The sequence below is a fragment of the Chinchilla lanigera genome, unplaced genomic scaffold (assembly GCF_000276665.1).
Source record: "Chinchilla lanigera isolate Chin_1 unplaced genomic scaffold, ChiLan1.0 scaffold00063, whole genome shotgun sequence".
NCBI lineage: Eukaryota > Metazoa > Chordata > Mammalia > Rodentia > Chinchillidae > Chinchilla > Chinchilla lanigera.
Genome location: NW_004955464.1, coordinates 10,276,821 through 10,302,168, shown reverse-complemented (window position 1 = coordinate 10,302,168; position 25,348 = coordinate 10,276,821). Strand labels below are relative to the sequence as shown.

The 25,348-nt window shown below is 34.4% G+C and overlaps 1 protein-coding gene across 2 annotated transcripts in view; it reads right to left on the bottom strand.

Moving 5' to 3' along the window:
- Spata6 (spermatogenesis associated 6) overlaps positions 1–25,348 on the bottom strand; it is a 114,868-nt gene that overhangs the window by 38,360 nt on the left and 51,160 nt on the right. For both annotated transcript variants that reach the window (XM_005398629.2, XM_005398630.2), the window contains exons 8-9: positions 18,614–18,701; positions 11,105–11,145 (exon numbers count right to left, since the gene is read on the bottom strand). In XM_005398629.2, coding sequence (XP_005398686.1) covers positions 11,105–11,145; positions 18,614–18,701 — 129 coding nt within the window. The remainder of the gene's footprint in view (positions 1–11,104; positions 11,146–18,613; positions 18,702–25,348) is intronic.

Genomic DNA, 25,348 nt, shown 5'->3' with positions numbered 1-25,348 from the left:
TTTTTTAAATCCTTGCAACAACCTCACGAGGTAGGTACACTTCACACAGAAGGAAACTGAAGCAAAACCCAATGACTATGAAGCAGTGGGGTCCCAGGCCATTGACATTAAGAGGGATCCACGGCAGAAACAAACAGAAAATTCTCATAGCCCAAGCCTCACAGGATTTATACAAGGATAATGTGATAATCTGATTTACCAGCAATCCAACATACAAGCTAAGGAACAAACTGATGAATTGTTTGTAAGAAAGAAATCATCTCAACTAATGTTATAATGTGATCACAACAATGCTACCAAACTACTCAAGGAAAGTAGAAGGAAGGACAGTTACATGTTGCCCTCATCTGTGGCCATACATAGGGGAAAATATAAATAAAATACTAACAGATTAAATCCAGTCATGATGAAAAATTTAAAAAAATATGATATAATCAAGTTGGGCTTATTCATACAATATAAGGATATAGGCTTATTCAAATACAAGGATAAGCTATTTTATTTATTTATTTTTTGCTTTTTATTTTTTAATTTTTATTTATTTATTTTTTATTTTATCTTAAAGAGAGTAGTACATGAAAAATAAGCAAACAAAAAAATAGAACAGTAGCAGCATACCAGTGGATAAGCTATTTTAAAATCTATTAATTTGCTATAAAATTCTCATTTCAAAAAACACAAAAGAGAAGCATTTGCCATTCAGATAATTCTTTACATACACACACTTTCAAAGGTGACTTTTAACTTGCTAGTGGATATCTAACAAAGCTCTACCGCAAATAACATTTTACATGTATGAAAACTTAAACATGATTCCATTAAAAGCAAGAGCAAGACAAGAATACATACTTTCTTGGTCTATGCTAGAACAGCAAGTTATGCTTAAAAATCGGCAGCTTTAATATAATAAAGTTTCACTTTATGGTCTGTGGTAATAAAGGGGTTAGCACATGAAATTACACTGCACACAACCATCCAAGGACCCCTGCGGATAGGACATGTGGAACAATTTACAAGAAGCAAAGCCACCTAGAACATGAAGCCTCACTGTCACTGTAACAGGAGTATGTGCATCAAATCGTCAATCTTCGACCTGGATGAGAGTCACATCTTTTCTACTTACAGTCCATTGGCTTGAGCTAGGCCTCATCTACCTGTCAAGAGGGCTTGGAAATATGAGACAGTACACAAACATCAAGTAACAAACGCCTCCGCCACATCCACCACCACCACTTTCACTCCACACTGCACTCAAGACCCCAGTAAAACTAGACAAAGAAATAATCTAAAAGATAAAGATAAAATTCACCACTTGTAAATGATAAACGTACCTGCCTCTATAAAAAATTAAGAACTACAATATCTGTAAGAAGACTATTATAAAGTGTAAATTTAGACATCAATAAAACAACAGAAATGTACTTTTACAAAAAAGACTTTACAATAGGAGCTATAAGGTTCCTAGGAGTAAGTCTAACAAAGATATATAAACCAGTAATGAGAAAACATGTCACTTAGTGAAATATGGGAACTAAGACCGCCCGCATTCATATCGTTTCACTTTCAGAACAAAGAACTAAAGACTACCTACATCAACATGACTTTCCCATGAGTTCCTTAAGAAATTGGCATGCAGGAAAATAAGGCTATAAGCCATCATTATTTGCTTTGAGTTCTCACAAATCATTTGCCAGACTGCTCAGTCACTAATCAGCAGAATTTTAAAATAGTATTGATTCTTGATTTGGGCAAACAGTTCCTTTCTCAGAACACATCTTTTCCTTGTCAATCTTTACTTTTCAAGACTTGCTTTAAATCCTTGGCCTTTGTGTCTATCAGTCTTAAACTTTTATATCACAAAATTGGCCAATTAGATTTGAAAACTGAAAGTCTCCCCTTAAAACACTAGCTTCAAACCCTATGAACACCTGTGCCATCACCTTCTCCTTGCAGAGACACTCCTAAGACTGTCAAGGTGGCGGCGCCTGCCCTTACTGCATTACATCATAAACTCAGCTTTACTTGGTATCAGCAGACCATTCAGCCACTATGGACTTTTTCTGAGTTAGCTAATACTCTTGGAACCCACTAACAACAGGATTCCTCTCTTATTCCCAGAATGTGCTGCAACTTAAAAATAGTGCACCTGTATTCCTCTGAGACCCACTGAGCTGCCTCCATAGAGGGCTCTCTAATTCTCTCTGAACTAAGTAGTTTTGGTGTTTCCTTTCGTTATGCTCTAAAATACTGAGTTGGGCTGGGGATATAGCTCAGTGGCACAGCGTCTACCTTGCAAGCACAAGGTCCTGAGTTCAATTCCCAGTACCAAAATGCTGAGTTACTTTGTCTTCAAGGAAAGCAGAATTCTTTTTAGTGATCTTTTTACTATCTGATCGGATTTGGAAACCTGAGTTCTAGAGGGAAATCTGTCTTATTAGTAACAGTTCTAACATGAATCTATCTTTGCCACATTTTGCTGGGTCTGTAAGAGAAAATTCCTAGGAAAGAGAACAGACATAAACCACTAAACCCATCCTTCAGCTGTTTTCATCACACTTGCATCCTTATAATAAAAACTCTGCCCTTAGCCGGGGATATAGCTCAGCGGCACAAGTACCTGCCTGGCAAGTGCATGGTCCTGAGTTTGATTCCCAGTACCAAAAAAAAAAAAACCTCTGCCCTTGGTCACTTCTCAAAATGTCATAAAACTTTCCTCAGTTTTTTTTTGTTTTCTGCCTCCAGACATTTACCCTTCTAAAATTACAGATCTATTAAGTCTTGAATTTGAGACAATTATTAGGAAGCTCTAAGACACAAGGTGTACAAGTAATATATATACATATATATGTACAGAATCTGCTAAAAATGTGTATATATATATTTATATACACACATCAAGAAAAGAAAAACTTGTATAATATTTTAATATTACATTTATCAAGATATCATGAAATAACACAAGTTACCTTTGGCCTCTGCTGTTACAAAAGGTGCTCAAAGTGGTGGCCATTAGCTTCCAGACATTTATCAGTATGGCAAACTGCTGAAGTGTATATGCATTTTTTTTGTCAGCCTCTATATGACCAAAGATATGCCACTTACGAGCAACAGCACCGGGCTGATGGGTTTGTTTCAGTTAGATCTATGCCCTCTTAAAATTAAAACCAAGCTCCTTATATATATATGCTTTTAAATTGTACATAATTTAAATTCATACTTCATACATTTACATTATACCCTTATTTTTCAAAATGACATAATTTTACCAAGGACCTATTAGAACCACAGCGGCTACTTGGGAGAATGTTTTATATCAACCAATGTTCATTTGAAATGTATCTTAGAATGAAAAGAAGCAAACTCCCACACATCCAAAATCCCACAATTTTCCTAATTACAATGACAAAAATTTTTCAAAATTCAGATTCCTAATGTTTTTTTCTTAAAAGACTTCCTGGCCAAGGCAAATTTTAAAAAGTTAAGATGTAAAACTCTCAGACACCTTCACATTTCAACTCAGAAGAAACAGCATTTATTTCACAATTTCTTGCCTCCTGTCCCATGCTTTCCATTACCCTGAGGCCCCTGTTCTTTTTGTCTGTTTTCCTTCCCTTCTAACTTGCCAGAAACAAAAACTCACTAACTGCTTAACATTAAATCCTCTTTAGAACACACAAACACCACAGGGTTGATTTTTCAGTGTCTGATATATCTGTCAGCTAAATGCCATTGTCAAACTCTCCACTGACTAAATAAGATAAATAGGAATTGGCAGAAGATGTCAGAATTTTGTGAACTCTAAATTAGTCCTTATACATATTTTCCTATATCAATAAATGCTGTCATAAAACAGTGAGTTGTGAAAATCAAAAACTCTAGAAATTATTCTTAAGATTGTACAACTAAACTTCTCTCACTGCCCTCTATTTTCAAAGTTTTCCTGGTATTTTTGCCTAACTCCTAAGGGGAAAAAGCCTAGAAATATTTTATTGAGATACTATTGATTTTCAAATTACTCTAGGTAAAAAAAAAACTTACAATTTTTCTTACAAGACTTTTTCTGAGAACATAGATCATTTTTTCCATTAGTCAAGCCTCTTTTTCATTCATTTTATTATCTAACATCTGAACTGCTACCAACCTCCCTTACTACCACCACAACCCCAGCTCTTACCACCCCTCACACTTTGCTTATTCAGTATCTTCTAACTTGTCTACCAGTACTTACTCTTTTCCTAGTCAATCTATTTTCCATACTGTAATCTAGAGTGATATTTTCAAAGTATTTGAAAGTATAAATTTAACTATGTCACACTGGTGTCTGAAATAATTTCATTTGCTCTACATTTAGGGTAATTACTAAAATTTGAAATATAAAAGAGTTGATCTCTCCTTACTTATTTGGCTTCAATTTATCAGATGCACCTACTTATGCTTTTACTTCTAAGAACACTGTTCTTTTAGCCTTGTAGCCACTGAGCCTCACATAAATGCTCTTTCCTTCTGCACATGCCCTTCTTCCCTATTTTACATAAATTGCTACTCATCCAGAGCTAAGGATCCTCAAGATTCAGCTTTCATTCTCTTTGACTAAATAAATCCACAGTATAGTTATAGTTTGGATCTCAAAGATCCATGTGTTAAAATCTTGTTCCCCAGTGTGGGGCTACTGGGAGGTAGTGGAAACTAAGAGGCAGGGCCTCAGGAGAGATCTTTAGGTCATTGGAAGCATGCCTTTAGGGGGAAAGTGGGACCCTGGCTTCCTCTTCTTCCTCTCTTTTGCTCCTGTCTCATAATGCAAGTGGATTTTTTCCACCACATGCCCTACCAATATGTGCTGCCTTGCCACAGGCCCTGAGCAATGGGGTTAATGAATTATAGACTGAAATCTACAAAGGTATAAGCCAAAATTAAACTTTTCTCTTTTCCAGTTGACTGTTTCAAGTATTTGTATAGTAACAGAAAGGTAACCAACACAATGATATCAAAGCACTATATATGTCCTCTATGATACTTACCACAGTTCCAATTATATCAGAATTTTGTTACTATCTCCAAAACTACTACCATGAAATATTCGTAAGAGTAGAGATGATTTCTAGTTTTGCTGAGATTTTATTCTCAGCATAATAGTTTTAATCATAATTTTTTTAAGAGAGAGAGAGAAGTTGGGTGTGGTGGTGCACGCCTATAATCCCAGCACTGGGGGGGTTGAGGCAGGAGGAGTGCTGCAAGTTTGAGGCCAGCTTGTGCTACAAAGTGAGTTCAAGGCCAGCCTGAATTGTACTGCATAGTGGAACACTGTCTCAAAAAGAACAAAAAGAGAGAGAGGGAGAGAGAAACTGAGGTTGGAGAGGGACAGGCCATTCTAGATATGACAGAAATTGTCAGTTTGCCAGTTGTCTACCATCACTCATCTTTTCCTTTTGCAGAGTCAAACCATTGCTAGAAGCAATCTTAGCATCAGGTAAGAGAATGTGATTAATTATTTCTTAGCAATAAAGTTTGGTGAGAAAATTAAGTGTCAATTTGAGGCCCAGGTTTTTAATAAAGAGATAAGCATTCTGCATGTTCTCCATTCTCCACCATATGAAGAGGACAACAAGGCCACAAGATTCTCACTGCATAAAAAAATGACACACAGCGCAAAACCACACTCAATTTAATTATTATGTGATTAAAAATTAAATTTCTATTATATTTAGCTTCTAAAGTTTGGAGGTCTGTTTGTATAGTAAATAACATCACCCTGACCAGTTAAAAAACTGGTATCTTAAAGTACTAGCCTTTATAAAAATCTAAATATGCAGTGGCATATCAGTTAGGGGCAGGTAGCAAGAGAACAGTCATTTTCAAATAGAAAAAAAAATTGAGATCCTCATAAAGCAATAGTAAAACAGTTAAAACTGGTCTGTAATATCTTGGAAAACACACTATACTGTTTTCAAGCTTGGCTCTCTAGAGAAATTGATGAAAACAAAGGACTGTGTGTTGGCTTTTACTTACACAGATTTATTTTCAGAAAAGTCATGAGCTCATATAGCATCAACTAAGTGTCACTCAACTGGTACTGGGATGAAGAAGATGTGATAAATAAATATAAAGGATATAATACACATTATATATATTTTATATATATAAAAATTATATATAATTATATATAAAAATTATATCTATATAATTATATAGATATAAAGGATATATATATATATGATATAAATATAAAGGCCAATTACTTGGCCTTTAAAACAAAGGCAACCCTTTTATTTGCAACAACATGCAGGAACCTGAAAGTCATTATGCAGAGCGAAATATGCCAGGCACATACAGACAAATACTGCATGGTTTTACTTGTATATGGAATCTAAAACAGTTAAACTCACAGAAGCAAAGTAGAACAGAGGTTGCCAAAGGCTAGATAAGGGATGGGGAAATGCTGAAGGTGTTGGTCAAAGATTATAAAGTTTCCATTAGGGTGGATAAATTTTTGAGATCTATTAGAAAACATGATGATTATAGTTAATAATGATGTATTGCATACTTAAAAACCGCTAAAAGAATAAATCTGAAATGTTCTACACACACACATACACACACACAATAAATATGAGGTGATATGATAATTAGATTAAATCATTTCACTATATATATCAAATTGTACAGTAAAATAGATATAATTCTTATTTGTCGATTATAACCTTAATAAAGCTGGGAGAGGAGAAAGTGATGAACTCGGGAAGAAACTGATTTAAGAACAGAAATGAAAGGGTATAGGAAAATTCTAGTAATTGAGGGGGCTCTTAGGCCAGAAAAAATGAGAGCCAACTGCTTTTGAGCCCAACCTTAAAAGCCAGCAGCTTTAATGTTACAATGAAATAAGATTTTGAGCTAAAAGGCCTATGAAGACTTTTTAATTAAACAGAGAGACTAAAACGAAAGATTTGATGAAGGGCATTGCTTCCAGTCCAGCCCTCATTCAGACGGCCTCCAGGTAAGTGACAGCACCCAGTGGAACACAGAGCCTGAGGAGAGTGAGGAGCTGCAAGGCTACTAGAAATCAACTGTGTGACATCCCACATGTATTTTACATTTTTGCCTAAAGCCAGTATGACTTTTCAATTCCATAAAATGGCTGCTTTCTCTTTTAAGGAGAAAGGTCTCTTCAGTTCTGAAAATTCTCACAAAATTCATTTCTGCCAAGTATTTCAGTAGTAACCAATAAAAGAACAGGAAATAACATGTATTTGAGCATCCATCAATGAAAGGAAGGTGCAAAAGGGGGTAGTGGAAGTAGAAGCAGATTGAGTGCTATGTTTCGGTTTTTGGGTCTGTTTTTTTTTTTTCAAAGCTTTATAGAACCTGTTTTCTGCTACTTGAAATGGGGAAAAAATTCCTGCTCAATTTATAAACTACATCTAACCAAGTAATATAACTGGGTTATATGTATACAAAAAAACACCCCTTTAAGGCTGGAATCCACTATACAAATATGAATGCATTTCATTATGTTTATGGCCAAAAGGAACAGGGTCAGTAAAAATTAGATAACTAAGAACATATTAACCTGATTAAGGATAAATGAAGTCAAAAGGATGGGGCTTTAATATGACAAAACTAATGTCTTTGTAAGGACAGACACACAGAACTCAGTCTCTCTACCAGCTGGAGACACAGAGAAAAGTTAGGAAGAGATGTCTTATCAGAAACTGTAATGATCTTCGCATTCCCAACCTCCAGAACTGTAAGAAAACTGTGGGTTTAGCCACCCAGCCTATAGTCTTTGTTTCGGTAGCTTAAACTGAGTAGAACAGATAATATGTTAATTGGACTTAATCAATTCACAACACTTTAATAGCAAGCATTATATATTTATTTTTCTACATCCTGAAATGAAATACACTGAAAATGTTGTATGTACTTACAAAGCTTTACACATATTTTTAAAAAGATCAATGTACAGTATTCTTCTAAATCTAGTCTGAGAAATGAAAGGCAACCTAATATACACTTTAATGTATAATACTCAAGCATGACTAGTTTATAAAACATTAAATGCTTATACTTGAATATATACATAAGTTTTGAATGCTGCTACTGTTCTATTTCTTTGTTTGTTTCTCATTTACTACTCTCTTTTTTTTTCTTTTTGTCTTTTTGAGACAAGGTCTTGCTATGCAGTTCAGGCTGGGCTTGAGTTCACTTTGTAGCCCAGGCTGGCCTCGAACTTGCAACCATCCTCCTGCCTTAGCCTCCCGAGTGCTGAGATTACAGGTGTGCGCCACCACGCCCGGTCATTTACTACACTCTTTAAAAAAAAAAAAAAATCTAAGAAGTTCAGAAACTATTCAAAACAGGAAGCTAGGAAAATAACAGGGTTATACCTCCTTATGGCATAGCATTCTTAACAAAATACAGTATTTTTACAACACTTATGTAATATAGTTAATATGAAAACCATGAAAAATGTGTTTTATGTAGACTTAGCCTTTAGATTCTAATAATTATCTATGTTTCTCATCTCCATAATATTTGGTAAGATGGTTGAAAGCCATGTTCCATAGGAGACAACTCTTTACTGTTTGGAATTGTCTTGCTCTTTACAGAAAATCTACCCTTTAGCTTATTAGTTACCACTTCCCCTAAATAAATGCAATAACATGATGTCTTTGGAAATATCTAGAATGCCACCTACAGGATGATGGTATCCCCACTGAGACTCAATGTGTTAAATGAATCCCGACCATACACAAGATATATAAGTGACACATGGGAGAAAAGAAATCAATGATCCAGGGTGGAGTAATAGTGGAATAGAAAAGAAATGAGATACACTGCTTTTGCTTTTTTTTTGTATCAGGAATCAAACTCAGGACCTTGTGCTTGCCAGGCAGGCACTTGTGCTGCTGAGCTTGCCCCAAGAAATGAGATTAAAAACTAGGAGTATCTATGAGAATAGCTGCTTATTATGTATCTGGGATAAAGAGTGTTGAGTTTTGCTAAAAGAACAAATAAAAACTGAAAAACTAGAAATATCAAAAAAGGAAAAGCAGTCTAGATAGAAGTAAGAATGCTAGGGAGCCATTATCCTTCAAATCAGATGAGTACAGTAGTTTCTCTTTTCTCCTAAGACACTGTACTTACTCCAAATTACAAGATTTCATGTTGTTTCCCTTTTGAAGACAATCCTATCTCTCTTGTCTTATGTTTCTCCAGAGAACTAGGGAAAAGACTCATTTTTCCATAAAATTTTCAGTAAGTACTCCCAAATTCATGGCTCAAAAAAGCCTTATACAATTCCCATAGTGTTCTACTACCTGAGTATTTATTAACTAACTACTGTGTGTCTGGAAGAAAATAATCCTTTATTATTTCAGTGCTGAACATACATTGCTATGAAAATTTACCTTTTGGATGCACAAACAATATGCTATCTTACCCACGAGGCACTGCCTCCCAAGGGAAGTCTTAAAAGTAAAGAATCCAGTGGTGGAAGTAGAAGGGAATTAAAGATGCACTGAAGTACAGTTCTTGGCAAAATGCATTTGGAGAAAAGGTCACTTTATACCTATCTTTGGATGAACCAACTAACTTATGTGGATTATAGCTACCTTAGGAAAAATATTAATGTCCTATAAACTTTATCCATTTCTCTTTATATTTGGTTTACTTCTGTTTTAACAATCCACTCATATAATGCACATATATTAGGAACACACTATATATGAAGGTGATAGCAATTACCAGGAGGATCAATAAGGTCCTTGCTGTTCTAGACCTGATAGATGACACAGCACTCTCACACATATCAAGGCAGTTGTGCATATATTATGACTGAATAAATTCTACATAACAGGGTGAGCCTGGATGTGGCAACTTATGCCAGGCCCATACTCCTGTAGAGATGGCCTTAAACAAGGCATAATGCTACACAAACATTATACAGGAATAGCCTTTTTTATTTGTGCTGCTTTTATAGTCGAGACAGTGGCACTCAGATGCAAATCCTTGGCTAAGTGGAAAACAGCTGCACAAAAATCACTGAGAAACTTGTGAGAAAATTCCAGTCTCCTTTCTCAGCAATTTCGCTTTAGTAGGCCTGAAATGAATCGTTAGAAAAGTTCTACCTTGATAATTCAGACACGGATAGATTTGGGCCCTTGTCACATAGCTTCTTGACTCATTAACTGTTCCAGATTTCTTTTATCTCAGTTAAAGCATAGCAAAGTTTTATCTGTTCAGTTCCAATAAGTGCAAGTGAAATTTTCAGGTAAGTAAACACAGGTATTAAAAGGAAAGCTATGTTTTAATATTGTTTTATTTTCTTAAGAATAGTGACACTTATGAATAAGTTTTCACTTAGGGAAAGAAAAAACATTGTGAGGAAGTATTTCTCAGAATGTAGAACATGGCCTTTGAGTGCTATAATTAGATAATTTAATATGGTTATCCAAGTGATTTTAGATGATACACAAGATTATTTCACATGATTCATGGATATATACTAACGTTGCATAAAACTGCATTATCTTTCAACTCTCCATCCATCAGAAGTCCTCAGTTACCTGTCAGTATGTCACTTACACCTACCACTGTTTGTTTCACATAAGAAATACAATGCATGCCTGCCAGCAAAAGCTAGGATCTAGCCAGATTTCAGGAACGCATAAGACTAAAATAAAGCATTTTATATGGATAATAAAGCAAATTATATTGATTTTTATTTTGTAATAGTGAGATGAATTAAAAAGAAAGTGAATTTAAACAAATAGTATAAATGAATGCAGATATTGTAAAAGTTATGGGAATACTGTGTGAATAACTGAAATCTGGAGATACTATTTTGTGAGATATTACTAAAAATAACAACCAATTTCTTTTTCTCACACACTCATGTATTAAATAATTAATAAATCCAAATTAATAATCAAAAGCCACAAAATATTTGGAAGACGACATTCAGGCATACTGTACCACGTGGCATAGATGACAAAATAGTGGTATTCCATGATGGGGCAATTATTGCTTTGTACTTTTTTACTAGATGAATCTTCTGTCATTGCCTGAAATCCAGAAAAATTATCATTCTCTAATTTGTTCTACATACCTTATAATCCTTAGGTCGGTAGCAGCCAAGATGAGAATGATCTGAAAAAGGATGTACAAAAGAATTACAGTATAAATGTCATACCAAAAGAGAGAAAATTTGGTGTCATCTATGATTTTTGCTACTATCACTGTTTCTATAATTATAATTCATGTAGCAGACTTTAGAAAGACTTTAAAACCCTTCAACAGTGTTACAAAAAGCAAGGACAATCAGCCAACAAGCTAATTTTTTTTTTTTCTGGTACCGGGAATTGAACTCATGACCTCGCACTTGCCAGGCAGGCACTCTGCTGCTGAGCGAAATCCCCAGCCCCCAGCCAACAAGTTAAAACTGGCATTGATTCTTCAGTAATGAAATGATTTCACAAATGCTATACTGACTAAAGTAGGAGATATCTTAATAGAGTCAGAGATAATTTTTACTTGAAAAACCAACTTGGGTAAGTTTTTGCTGATAAATTAGTCTCTGATGAAATAATAGTTGAATCTGTAGATTTCATAGATATTGTGAAACAACATGTGCTCTTATTCTTGGAGTTCATGCTGGAATTCCCAATACCTGACTAGCCTGAGATGATGGTAGCACAATATAGTGTACAGACACCGCTGACAAATAGAGCTGCATTGCATGTTTGAGGCCCCCCTACTGACTACATGATCTTGGAACTTAACTTTTAAGTCAAGATTCCTAACCTGTCTGATGCACCTCTTTCATAATATGGTTTTAAAGATCATGTTAGACAAACTAAGAAAATGTTAACTATTACAAAACTAAAATAAAACTAAAGGCACTAAAATAAATGTTAGCTGTTATTGCTAACATATCAATTAATATCACTAACATAAAATTTTAACTCAAAAATGTTCAATTTCTAATTCTGTCACAAGATATATTTTTTAAATTGTTATATTCTTAATTTATATTTCACTCCTTATTTTAAGAATATAAAAATAATGCTTATACTACCTCAGAGAGTCAAAGTAAACAGCTAAATTATATGACTTGTAAAAGGCTCTGGCACAATATTTATCGCACAGTGGATTTTAAATATAATTGTAAATATCTCCCTAAAATGATAATCACTATATGTACATGCAGATTTGGGATTTTATTAATTAATCAACTCTTAAGGAGCAATTTTAAAGTACTATAATCTTTATAATAGTTATAGTAAAAAATCAGAATCATAACTTACAATTTTCCTTCTTCATTTATACATTCTACTCAAAACACTGTAAGATTCTATATTTTACTTTCCCAAACAGTCTTATCCAGAAAAAAATAATTATATCGCTAGAGACCTAGACTAGTCAGTATTCAGGAAAGAATTCTAGCTTTATTTTTATTGCCCAAGATGTTTGTTTACTAGATGCCCTGAGTCATCCTAAAAGTCAGCTGAAATATCTGTTTTCACACAGGGTAACTTCTCTATTTCATGTTGGTAAGAGGCAATTTACTTCTACTGCTTTTCAAAACTAAAAATAAAGTAACTCCAGTCCAGTTCTTCTCTTCTTGACAAATCCAATGTATAAAACTAAAATAAAACCAAAGGCAGGGATTGGGGATTTAGCTCAGCAGCAAAGCGCCTGCCTGGCAAGCGCAAGGTCGTGAGTTTGATTCCTGGTACCGGAAGAAAAACAAAGGCATTAATGTAGCTGAAGAAATAAAAGAATAATGAGAACATAGTGAGCCTAATTCTCCAAAAACGCTAACTTTGAAGATTGAGAGTTCTGGAAGTGGCATATATTCTCTGGAAGCTAATGTTATATTAAAAACTTCAGTGTGTTAAAGCACTGGTATGTCTTCCGCATTTTACAAACTACTTATAAACATAGCCTAACTTGAATATGCTTATAATTTGATCTTGTTTTTACAAATTAAGGTATTACTTTTATCTGAGGTTTCCCAATGTTCACAGTCACTCACTCTCACCAGGAGATAATGGAAATAACAGCTACGTCCCACAGCCATGAAGTAGTTATAATCTACTTTCGTTAAGTTATATGAAGTTGAATAACACCATTATACAGGAGCAGGATAAAGTCAGAATGGTACAACTAATTATATAAAAAGCGTATTAGAGTGCAACCCCCAAAGTTAAGGCAATCAGAGGAGGGTTATAAAGATGGAATAACTTGAGCTGGGCGTAATAAATGGGCCTCATTTAAGAAAAGGTTCAAGGAAAGATTCAAGAGCATGTTCAAGTTAGGCTATGTTTATAAGTAGTTTGTAAAATGCAGATCTTGTATGTATGATCTTGGTTAACTTTAAACCTCAGGGGTCCTTACCTATAAAATGGAAATAATAATATCTAAACTTCATGAGGATGCTGTAATTAATCAATGCAATACAAGAACTTACTTAGAATAGCACCTAGTACAAAAAACATATTCAGTAAATGTTAGCTATTATTTCACTCTCCAAAAATTTCATGAAATAGATGTTATGGACTAAATATTGGAGTCTCCACTCCAAGATCTGTATTTAATAACATCTGAAGATAGGGTAAAGGATAAGTCATAAAAGTGAGCCCTCGTGATGGGACAAAGCCTTTACACAAAGAAGAGGTCATGTGAATACAATGCAACATGGTAGACACCTACAAACCAAGAGAAGAAACCTCAAAATAAAACCCGCCTTGCTAAGACCTGGATCTAGAGACTACCACAAAACAGGTACCCTGTTTACCATGGACTAGAAGAGTAGTGATCACCAAAGAAAATATAGAAGTGGTTACTAAGTACGTGAATATACATTCAATGCCATTAGTCTTTAGGAAAATGCAAATTAAAATCGTAAGATAGGATTATACATCCACTACTAGGATGATCTGAACAGAAATGATAAAAAATGTCAAGTACACAGTGAACCTGGAACACTCATGCAGAGCTGGTGGGCATGTAAAATGGTTCAGTCACTTTGGAAAATAGTAAGCAATTTCTTTAAAAGTTAAACGTAAATTCTCCATAAGAGTGGATTCCACTCCTAGGTATCTATCCAAAAGAAGGTAAATATATCTGTGCAGAGACTATAATACAAATGTTCACAATAGTGTTCTTAATAATAGCAAAAAGGAGAAAACAAGCCAAGGGCTGGAAGAGGGGATGTAGTTGACCAGAAACAAGTGTACAGAAGGCCTTGGGACGATGGAAGTGTTCTAAAACTGGGTCTGGTGATTTAACAACAATTCAAATTTACTAAAAATCATTTAATTGTACATATTAAAAGGGAAATTTTATAGTATACGAAATAAGTAAAGCTCTTAAAATGTTGAATAAAAAAATAAATAAACCAAATAAAGAAGTAAACCTAGAAATGATGGATTTAGTTGGTACTTCTCTGCAAGAAATCCAAAGAGGGACACATTTAAATAAAAACTGAGACAAATGAAGTATTTTGCTAACAAGTATGTATATAAAGATTACATGGTATTTTCTTCAGATGGCATGAAAATATTGCAACTGAGCATTATCTATTCAAAATATGACATACTGGAATTTCAAATGTTTTTTCTAATTTTATTTAACAATGCAACTATCAACAAAGAAATCAGTGCAAGCTTGTAAAAAATTACAATCTTATATGCAAATGAAAATCAAAAAAGAATCTTCACATGAAGAGAATAAGAAGTGTTTTCTCAAAGGGAGGAGTCAGAGTCTCACATCTTTCTTAAATTCCTAAGTAAATAAGGTCAAGATGACACCATTGATTTTCTCTTTAAATAAAAAAAAAAATGACCATATAAAGCTTCCTAACTCTTGAATTACAAGGGGTACCGAATTTCTTCAAAAGGACTGCATAAATTATAACAAGAATTGTTATAATTCCCAATAGAGACAATGTACTTTAGTGAAAATAAAGGAAGTACTAGAAGTCTGGTGGAAAAAGGAGGAACTTGGATCTAGAAGACCTAGCATGGTCATTTTGTAGCTCACCATTATGTCACTTAATCTTGCTAAGCCTTTGTCATTTTTCTCAATTAAATTTAATTAAAGCTATTGACAAACAATTCTTATAAAGACTGAATAGGTCAGTGCTGGTGAAAACATCATCCTACAACAACTTATAAATTATTAGGCAACACAATATGGCAAGAAATGTTCAAGAAGAGTATCTACTAATGTAAGATTACAAATGAAAATTCACTATGTGTAAGAGACTCTACCCTGAAAAAATCCTATATATGTAAATAGCAATAAAAATTTGAAACAAAAACAGTTTGGCATCTATCCAACTGTTGCCCCAAATAGTCAAAAGAATTAGGGCATTAAAAGAAGAGAAGGAAAAAAAAAAAAAAAAAAGAAGAAGAGAAGGACAATTCTTTATAGTACAAAGCAAACTAATAAATGTATAAAGAGTAATGGAGTTTTAAAAGCTTACTATTTGGCAAGCCTCATGATAATAAATTGTTTCAGGTCTCTATCATTCATGTATGCTAAAGAGGTCAAAATTAAAGTATAACAGGACATTACATAGCTCAAAAGTACCTTCCCATAAAGACAAACAAAAGAAATGACACTTTAATGCTGGAGAAATGTAACCAAGTCACTTTAATCAAGTGAGCAAACTTTACATTACCAGGAACAAAGCAAGACCATATACTTTCTGACTTGCACGGATAATAACACATCGCTTCTGTTTTATTCTGGGGAAAAATCAATAATCTAAGTCTAAGCACAAGGAAAAAGAATCAAACAAAACAAGTTAGAGGGCAGAGTAAAAAACTGGTCTGTCCTATTCAAAATTAAGGGTGTCATTAAAAAGGAAGAATCTTTAAGAAATTGATCCATATTAAAGAAAAGTAAAGAGAAATGACAGCTGAACACTGCCACAGAATTTCTTTTGATACAAAGACATAGGACAACTGGAAAAATCTGATTTAGGTTTATAGATTAAGTAATATAATTATATCATGTCAATTTGACTACTACTTATAGTTATATCACAAAAAGTAGTATCTGTATTAGTCTGCTTAGACTATCATAATGAAACATGATAGACTTGGTGGCTCCGAACAGTAGAAATTTATTTCTCACAGTTCAGGAAGCTGCAAGTTGGAAATCAGTGTGTCAGTATGGTTGGGTCCTGGAGAAATCATTTTTCCTAGTTTGCACATGGCTGCCTTCTAGCTGAGTTCTTTTGCTACAAGGACATTCTCCTATCACGAGGGCTCCAGTCATGATTTCATCTAAACATAATCAGTTTCCGAAGGCCGGAGGGTCTCTAAACAATATCACATTGGGTGTTAGGGCTTCAACATACAAATTTAATATGGAATAATATTCTTCCCCAAAAAGTTTATACATAGACATATGCACTGGCAGGAGAGCTGATAAACAAAAGGGAAAGAAAGAAAGAAAAAAAGACATAAAAGAAAGTGAATATTATTATTTGTGGATCACAAATGAAAGGTATATGGAGAATGCTTTCTATTACCGTCTACTTTTCTGTGTGAAATGACGCCAAAATAAAAAGCTAAAAGAAAGATAAAAGCAACCCAGTGACCTTTCTGATCTGCCTCTACATAGGCAGACTTCCAGTTAGAAGTTATTAGAAACTGTAACAGTTCTGCTGCGGAATACTTAATACTCAAGCGAAATCAAATGCTTAAGTGTTTAAAAAAAAAACAAAAACAAAAACAAAAAACACCGGGGCTAGGGATATAGCTCAGCGGCATAAGCGCTGGCCTGGCAAGCCCGAGGTCATGAGTTCAATTTCCGGTACCAGAAAAAAGAAAAAAAGAGAAAAACAGCACCAAAAAAAAAAAAAAAAAAAAACCAAATACCTTCCAAAGAAATGTCTATATTGAAGTTACTTTCCATTGGCTTGCACATAAAGCTCATTTTCTATATCCCTAAATTTCTTCTACTAGAGGAAATAATGTAACATCTGTTTCTAATTTTATATAATTTGCTATTGTGGATTTAAAATACTTATTGATTACCACATTTATCTCTGTTAGTGCTAAAAAACAAAATAAACAAGCACAAACTCTGCCTGTTCTCAGAAAATGTTTCATTTAAAAAGATTATAAACTGTAGAAAGAGCTCACTACAAGTAATGATTCTATTTTTCTTTCACTCCCTCTGTGATTTTCTCAGTATGTAGTAAATTAACTTTAAAGGCTGTTAGTCAGTATTTGGTGTCTTGGCACAGTTTCTATTAATGTTCAACTGTCCTTTATTATACTATTTAAACTTTTTAAATAAAAATCACCTTTATAGAATGTAAGAAGAATTTTATCTAACCATAAGGACTGGGACTAAAGATAGATTTTTTTTTTATAAATTAAATGTAAAGAACATTATCCTTTAAGCAATATAAGTAATACTTACTGTAATTATATTAACAGCTGATATTTACTAAGCACTTATGTGCTAAGTCATTTTACATGGTAATATTTCCTTTGTTATCTTCATTCTTTAATAAACTAATTATCAAAGTAGTTAAGATTATCTTTTCAAGAATGCCAAGTTTATAGATAAATGACAGAGCAAGTATTCAAATAGTATTCAAGTATATCTACATAGACGTCCCAAGCCAGCAGTCCCATCCTTTTTGGTACCAGACACTGGTTTTGTGAAAGACAGTTTTTCCTGTAGGGAGCAGGGTATATCATAGGGAGTGAGGATGATTCAAAGGAGAAGACAATCTAGATAACATAGGCTGAAAGTTTATGGTATGGCTCATGTCCCTATGAGAAACTTTTTTTTTAATTAATTTTAAAGAGAATTAAAAAAAATAAAAATAACAACAACATAGACAAAAGCAAAACAAAGCAAAAACAATAAAAATGATAAAGGGTTTCAACCACTGTTAATTCCTATCATTTTGTTTTGGAACCCCATGAGAATCTTATGCCACCACTGATGTGGCAGCAGCCGGAGCTCAGGTGGTGATGTAAGCAATGGGCGTGGCTGCATATGCAGATGAGCTCCCACTGGCCACCCACCCTGCTGTGAGACAGATTCTGGTCCTTGACCTGGGGCTGGGGAGCCCTGCTCCAACAACTGAATTCTTTCCCATTTGGTTTCCCCAAATCCCTTTTACAAATTAACACACATTTTGGTGAGAAAGGGGTTTCCCAAACAAATAAGGTTAGAAAATTTTGACAACCAAATTAGTCAAATTATTATTATTTTTTTGGTTTTGGTTTTTTTCTGGTACCGGGAATTGAACTCATGACGTCATGCTTGCCAGGCAGGCGCTGTGCCACTGAGTTAAATCCCCAGCCCCAGTCAAATTATTTTTTCTGGAAGGTATCAGAATCCTGGCATGCTAAAAAATATTTAGAATCTCAAAGAAGCATGATTAGAGGCAACATAACATATACGTTCTATTATTTTTAAGGAGTGCCCATAAGGGTATCCCACGTATTGTAAAAAAAAAATATCATTTTATCAAATAGTTTGGCAAAGATTCTGTTTTTATTAGTTGATGTCAATTTAAAAGACTCAATGATAATCCAGGCAACTACCTAACGAAGAAAGACAATGCCAAGCTTACCATTGTGCATCCTGGACCACCCATCTCTTTCACAGTCTCTGCCAGACAGTCCAAATAGAGTATCAGCCCTGGGACTTGGGGGATCAACCTAGAAGAAGCAGGATTTTCAATGTAAAAAAGAGCCTAAGTGGTATAGTCTCTCAAACCTGTGACACTGGGAAACTAATTCATGGACATATACCATAAAACAGGTTAAGTGATGGAGCCTCTATTCACCAGCTATGTTCCAAAGTCAGAGTTTAGTTAACTGCTTTCCTAGTTATTTTTAAACAAAATTGAAATTAAGTTCCAGAATTTATTTATTTATTTATTTATGGTACTGGGAATTGAACCCAGGGTCTTCGCCATGAGCTGGATCCCCAGACGGTTTTATTTTTTATTTTGAGATTGTATTGCTAAATTGCCGAGGCTGGACTAGAATTTGATATCTTCCTGCCTCAACCTCCCAGAGTGCTGGGATTACAGGTGTGTGTCACTGTATCTGGCTAGAAATTAACTATATTTGTGCCTACTTTAAAATGCATAGATAATAGTTAAAATGCCTACTACCTTATTACCTAATCTGTTTTTCCACTACAAAGATGTAAAGAAGACCATTCTGCCTTATTTTCAAAACAAATCCATCCATCTGCTACTTATCACCTTAGCGTACACAGTTCGAATTCAAGCTAGGCATGGTAGCACACACCTGTAATCCCAGCACTGGGGAAGCTGAGGCAGGAGGATTCCAGTGAGTTCAAGGCCAACCTGGACTATATAGTGAATTCAAAGCCAGCCTGAACTGCATAGAGACACTATGTCTCAAAAAACAAAGAACAACAATAAAAAATCCCCAATTTTAATTCAAGAAGTGTCTCTATTAGGTTATGGTCAGAACCTATCTGAGTGTCTTACAGTTTTCAGATGTAAGAGTCAACTACATTTTCTAAACAAGAATAAAAAGTCACAAGAATATAAAGACATAAAAAGATATGTCTACTCATCAAAATTTAAAAAACTTTTGTGCATAAAAGATTAAAAGTGTAAAAACGCAATCCACGGAATCAGTGAAAATCCATGTAAGTCATACACATGACAAAGAGTAATTTTGTTAAGGTGTAAGAATTCCTACAAATCAAGTACAAAAACACTAGATCATAAAATGGACAAAGGCCTTTAGTAGATATTTCTCTAAATAAGATACATAAATACATGGAAAGGTATTCAACATCATTAGTCATTAGGGAAATACAAGTCAAACCCACAATGGGACACCACTTCACACTCACTAAGACAGCTCTAATAAATACAAAACAGAGCTGTGGGTACCGCTCAGCAGCACTTTCCTAGCATGCATGAGGCTCTGGGTTAAATCCCCAGCACCATACATAAATAAAATATCAGATCAATGCCAACAAAACCAAGAAAATAACAGATATTTGTGAGAATGTGGAGAAACTAGAACCCTTACACATTGCTGGTGGTAATGTAAAATGTTGCATCCAGTGTGGGAAACACTGAATTCCTCAACAAGTTAAACACAGAATTACCATACGAGAGCAAATATATTCCTAGATATTTACACAAAAGTACTGAAAACAGCAATCATTGAACAATTTATATAAAAATTATTCACAGAACCACTATTTCCACTAATTAAAAGGTGAAAACAACCCAAATGTCCATCAATAAAAAAAATAAAATGTATACCTCTCCACACACCCATACTGGGATATTATTCAGCCATAGAAAAGAATCAAGTACTAACAAGTACAACATGGAGGAACCCCAAAAGCATCATGCTAAGATTTTTTAGAAAGCTACACAGCATGATTCAATTTACGGGAAATGGTAAAATAGGCAAATTCATAGAGACAGAAAGTGGACTGGTGATTTCCAAGGTGAGGGGAAGAGAAATGAGGAGAGGAGTGACTATTTTATGAGTAAAGGGTTTCTATTTAGGGTGGTGAGAAATTGCTTAAATCAGATAACTGTACAATATGAATATCCTTAATACCACTGAACTGTACACTTTTAAATGGTTGAAATGCTTATTGCATTTGAACACCAAGGAAAAGTTGTCAAATTAAGAGCAGTTATTTCCCTAATGTTTTTATATCTAACCCCATAATATGTTTATTTTTGTATATCAGTATTCTTAAAAATATTACGATTCTTAAAAGTATTATTAATTATTCTTACATTCTTGTATTCTTAAAAATATTACTATTCCTTCACAATAGGATACTGCATAGCCTTTCTTTTATAATTTTTTAAAAAATTTTTATTATTACTTGTTTGCAGTTCATGCAGTTTACAGTCATCTTGGGGACTGGTCACATGTACATACTACGGCTTGTTTCTTCTTTCTTAAATCTCCTTCTCTTTCCCCTCCCATTCCTCCCTCCTCCTTCAAATCCCCAGTCCCATTTTTTTCATTCTTCTTGATAGTATTAATCATACTTCATGTTATGGTATAAAATATTCACATTAATTAAGGTTATTAGCTTCCTGTCCATGGCATAACTACATTCTTATTTCTCTTGCTCTTCTCTGCTTGCCCTTGTTTCCTTGGGCCACTTCCCTATTAAAGTTGTTTTTTTTTTTGTTTTTTTCTGGTACTGGGAATCGAACTCACAAGCTTGTGCTTGCCAGGCAGGCGCTGTGCGACTGAGTTAATCCCCAGCCCCCACCACCACTTCCCTATTGCAAGAGATCCATTCCCTTGTATCTGTCCTTTATTATTCTCATTGTACTTTGCCTCACCCACATGAAATATACTCAAAGTATATAAACTTGTGTGTATGATTTATTTCGCTCAACATTATATTTTCCAAGGGGCATCTATTTTTCCTACAAAGTTCAAATTTGTCATTCTTTATCACCAAGTAGTATTCCATTACATATAGTTACCACATATTCTTTATCCAATCCTCTGTTAATGGGTATACAGGGTGCTTCCAGGAGTTAGCTATTACATATGCTGCCATAAACACTGGTACGCATGTACTGCTGTACTATGATGTCATAAGCTCTCTGGGGAAGATACCCAGAAGGCAGATAGCTGAGCCATACAGAATCTCTAATTTCAGTTCACTGAGAAATCGCCACACTAATTTTCATAATGGTTGTACTAGTTTACATTCCCACCAACAATGAAAGAGAGTTCCTCTTTCACCACAGCCCCCCCAGGATTTATTATTTCTTAGTGATTGCCATTCTTTCTGGAGTAAGATGGAATCTTAGCACTGTTTCAATTTGCACTTCTGTAATGTCCAGAGATGTTGAAGTTTTTTCATATATTTGTTGACCATTTGTATTTCTTCCTCTGTGAAGTGCCTGTTCATTTCTCTTGCTCATTTCTTGACTGGGTCTTTAATTTCAGGTGGTTTAATATTTTTGAGTTTTTGTTCTGTATATTCTAGATATTAATCCTTTTTCTGAGAAGTCACTGGCAAAAATATTTTCCTATTCTGTAGGTTGTCTCTTCACTTTAGTGACTGATTTTTTTTGTGTGTGGTACAGAAGCTTTTTAGTCTGATATAACCCCATTTGTTGATTCTTGCTGTTTCTTATGCAGTTGAGATGCTGTTTAGAAAATCCTTTCCCACATCTACATCTCCAAGTGTTACCCATTTTATCTTCCAATAGGTTTAATCTTTGTTTTGATCCATATTGATTTTAATTTAGTATATGGTGAGAAATAGGGGTCCAGTTTTCAATCTTGTGCAAAGAGATAACCAGTTTTCCCAGCACCCCTTGTTGAATAGGCTATCTTTCCTGCAACATGTTTTTGGCCCCTTGTCAAAGATCAAATAGCTGAATGTGTCTATTGAAGTTTCTGTATTTTTAATTCTGTTTCACTGATCTACATATGTTTGTGTTTCAGTACCATGTTATTTTTATCACTACTGATTGCTTTGTAGTATAGTTTGAAGTCAGGTATAGCAAGGCCTCCTGCTTTGCTCTTGTTGCCCAAAATTGCTTTTGTTATTTTGGGTCTCTTCTGGTTCCATATGAATTTTAGGACTGTTTTCTGTAGATCTGTAAAGTATGCTATTGCTATTTTGATTGGGACTGCATTGAATCTGTATAAAAATTTTGGGAGAATGTCTATTTTGACAATACTGGTTTTGTCTATCCAGAACCAGGGATGTCTTTTCATTTTCTGATGTCCTTTTCAATCTCCTCTCTCAGACTATGACAGTTTTCTTTGTCTGTACTTCCTTGTTAATTCTTGAGTAAAATTCATTTTTCTTGAAGTTACTGTGAGTGGTATTATTTTCATAATTTCCTTCTCATCCAGTTCCTATTGGTATACAAAAAATGCTAATGATTTCTGAGTGTTGATCTTGTATCCTGCTACATTGCTGAAGTTGGTTATTAATTCTATGAGGTTTTGGTGGGGTTCTTTGGGTCTTCTATGTAGAGTATCATGTCATCTTCAAATAATGATAATTTGAGTTCTTCCTTTATGTATCCCTTTTATTTTTCTCTTGCCTAATTGCTCTGGCTGTTTCAAGTATAAAGTTTAATAGAAGACATGATAGAGGATATCCTTGTCTTTTTCTTGATTTTAGGGGAAATGCTTTTAGTTTTTCCCCATTTAGTATGATGCTGGTTATTGATTTGTCATGAATAGCTTTTATCATATTCAGGTATGGTCCCTTCATCGTACCTGTTTTCTTCAAGGTTTTTATTATGAAGGGGGGCTGGATTTGTCAAAAGCCTTTTCTGTACCTATTGATATGATCTTATGGTTTTTTACCTTGTTCCTGTTTATGTGATGTATTGCATTATAGTGGTACCTCAGTTCAGAAACTCAATTCTCTCCACAATTCTGGTCACAAACTGAACTGGATGAGAATCAAAACTAATTTTTGTATAAAGTCAACATTGAACTTAACCACTGTATTTGATTTGGTTCTTATCCAACTTGGTTTGGAGCAAGAATTTAGTAAGAATCAAGTTTGTGAACTAAGGTACCATTCTACTGACTTATGTATGTTGAAACATCCTTAGATCTCTGGGAAGAAACCTACTAGATTATGATGTATGATCTTCTTGATAATGTACTGCATTCTATTTGCTAATATCTTGTTGAGGACTTTTGCATCTATGTTCATTAAGGAGACTGACCTGTTGTTTTCTTCTTTGAGTCTTTGTTTTGGGGATCAGGGTGATAATGGATTCTATAAATGAATTTGGAAGCACTCCATCCCTTTTCATTTCTTTCACAAGTGTGAGGAGTATTGGTGATATAACCTCCTTAGACTTTGTAGAATTCAGCAGTGAATCACTCAGGTCCTTTTTTTTAGTTGGTAGATTCTTACTGTGTCAATTTCATTGCTTATTATTGGATTGTTAAGCATATTTATGTCTTCTCGGGTTAGTTTTTGTAGTTTGTGTGTGTCTAGGAATCTGTCCATTTCTTCAAAATTTGCTAATTTGTTAAAATATAATTTTTGGAAAAAAATTTTGGAAAAAGTATCATGTACAGCTGAAGTAGTTACTATCGTCTGGATTTTGACAGTGTCTGTTGTAATTTCATCTTTTTCATTTCTAATTGCATTGATATCAGTCCTTTTTCTCTTTCTCTTGGTGAGTCCTGGGGTAATTTCAATTATTTTATATTTACTTAAGCTGGTTTTGTGGACTAGTATGTGATCTATTTTGGAAAAAGTACCATGTGCTGCTGAAAAGACTATATATTCTGTTGTAGAAGGGTGGAATCCTCTGTATATATCTATTAAATCCAAATGTTCAAGGGTGTGGTTCAGCTCTGATATTTCTTTGTTGGTTTTTAGTTTAGTTGATCTACTTCTTGCAAAAGTGGGGTGCTAAAATTCCCTACTACAACTGTGTTAGCATTTATTTGATCTTTTAATTTCAGTAGTTTTATTTTATAAAGGTATGTGATCCATATTTGTTGCATATATTTTGTCAATGTTATCTCCTTCTGTTCCTTTAACTAGTAAGTAGTGATTTTCTTTGTCTCTTCTAATCAGTTTCAGCTTGAAGATTACCATGTCTGATATTAGAACTGCTATCCCTGCAATTATTGTGAGTCCTGTTTTCAGAATTCTGTTGCATAAAATGCTATTTTTCATCCTTTAATTTTCAGTCTATGTATACTGCCTTATTTTTCTGTCATTGCTGAGACAAAATACCTGACACTCAAAGTTAAAGGAAGAAAGGTTTATTTAGCTCACAGTTTGTGGAGGATTTTAGTCTATAATCAGCTGGCTCCAAGTCAGGGTGACACATGGCAGAGGGGCAAAAGTTTATGACAGCAGAAGACAGCAAAAGCAACAAGCAGAGAGGGGGAACAAGCCTCTTTCTTTCCCTTATATTATGTACAGGCTACCCACTCTAGGGTGGGTGTGGCACTCACAGCCTTATTCCCAGCACTGGACTATGAATCAATCACAAGCTCTAGATCTAGACACCTCTAAAAAGCCTGCTCCCCATGACTGCATGAGGCTTTGGGGGAATATCTAGACACAAATCATAACACACACCTTCTTGGATTAGATGAGTTTCTTGAAGGCAAGCCTGTTGGATTCTATTTTTTGACCCAGTTTGCCAATCTATGTCTTTTAATTGAAGAGTTGAGGGTGTTAACATAGATATTACTGAAATGTGTTGGTATGTACTATCATGGCTACTGATAGTAATGACTATTTACTATCATAGATAATCTTATTTTCTCTAATCTTTTTTGGCTTCTTTGAGCTCTTCATACTAATTCACTAT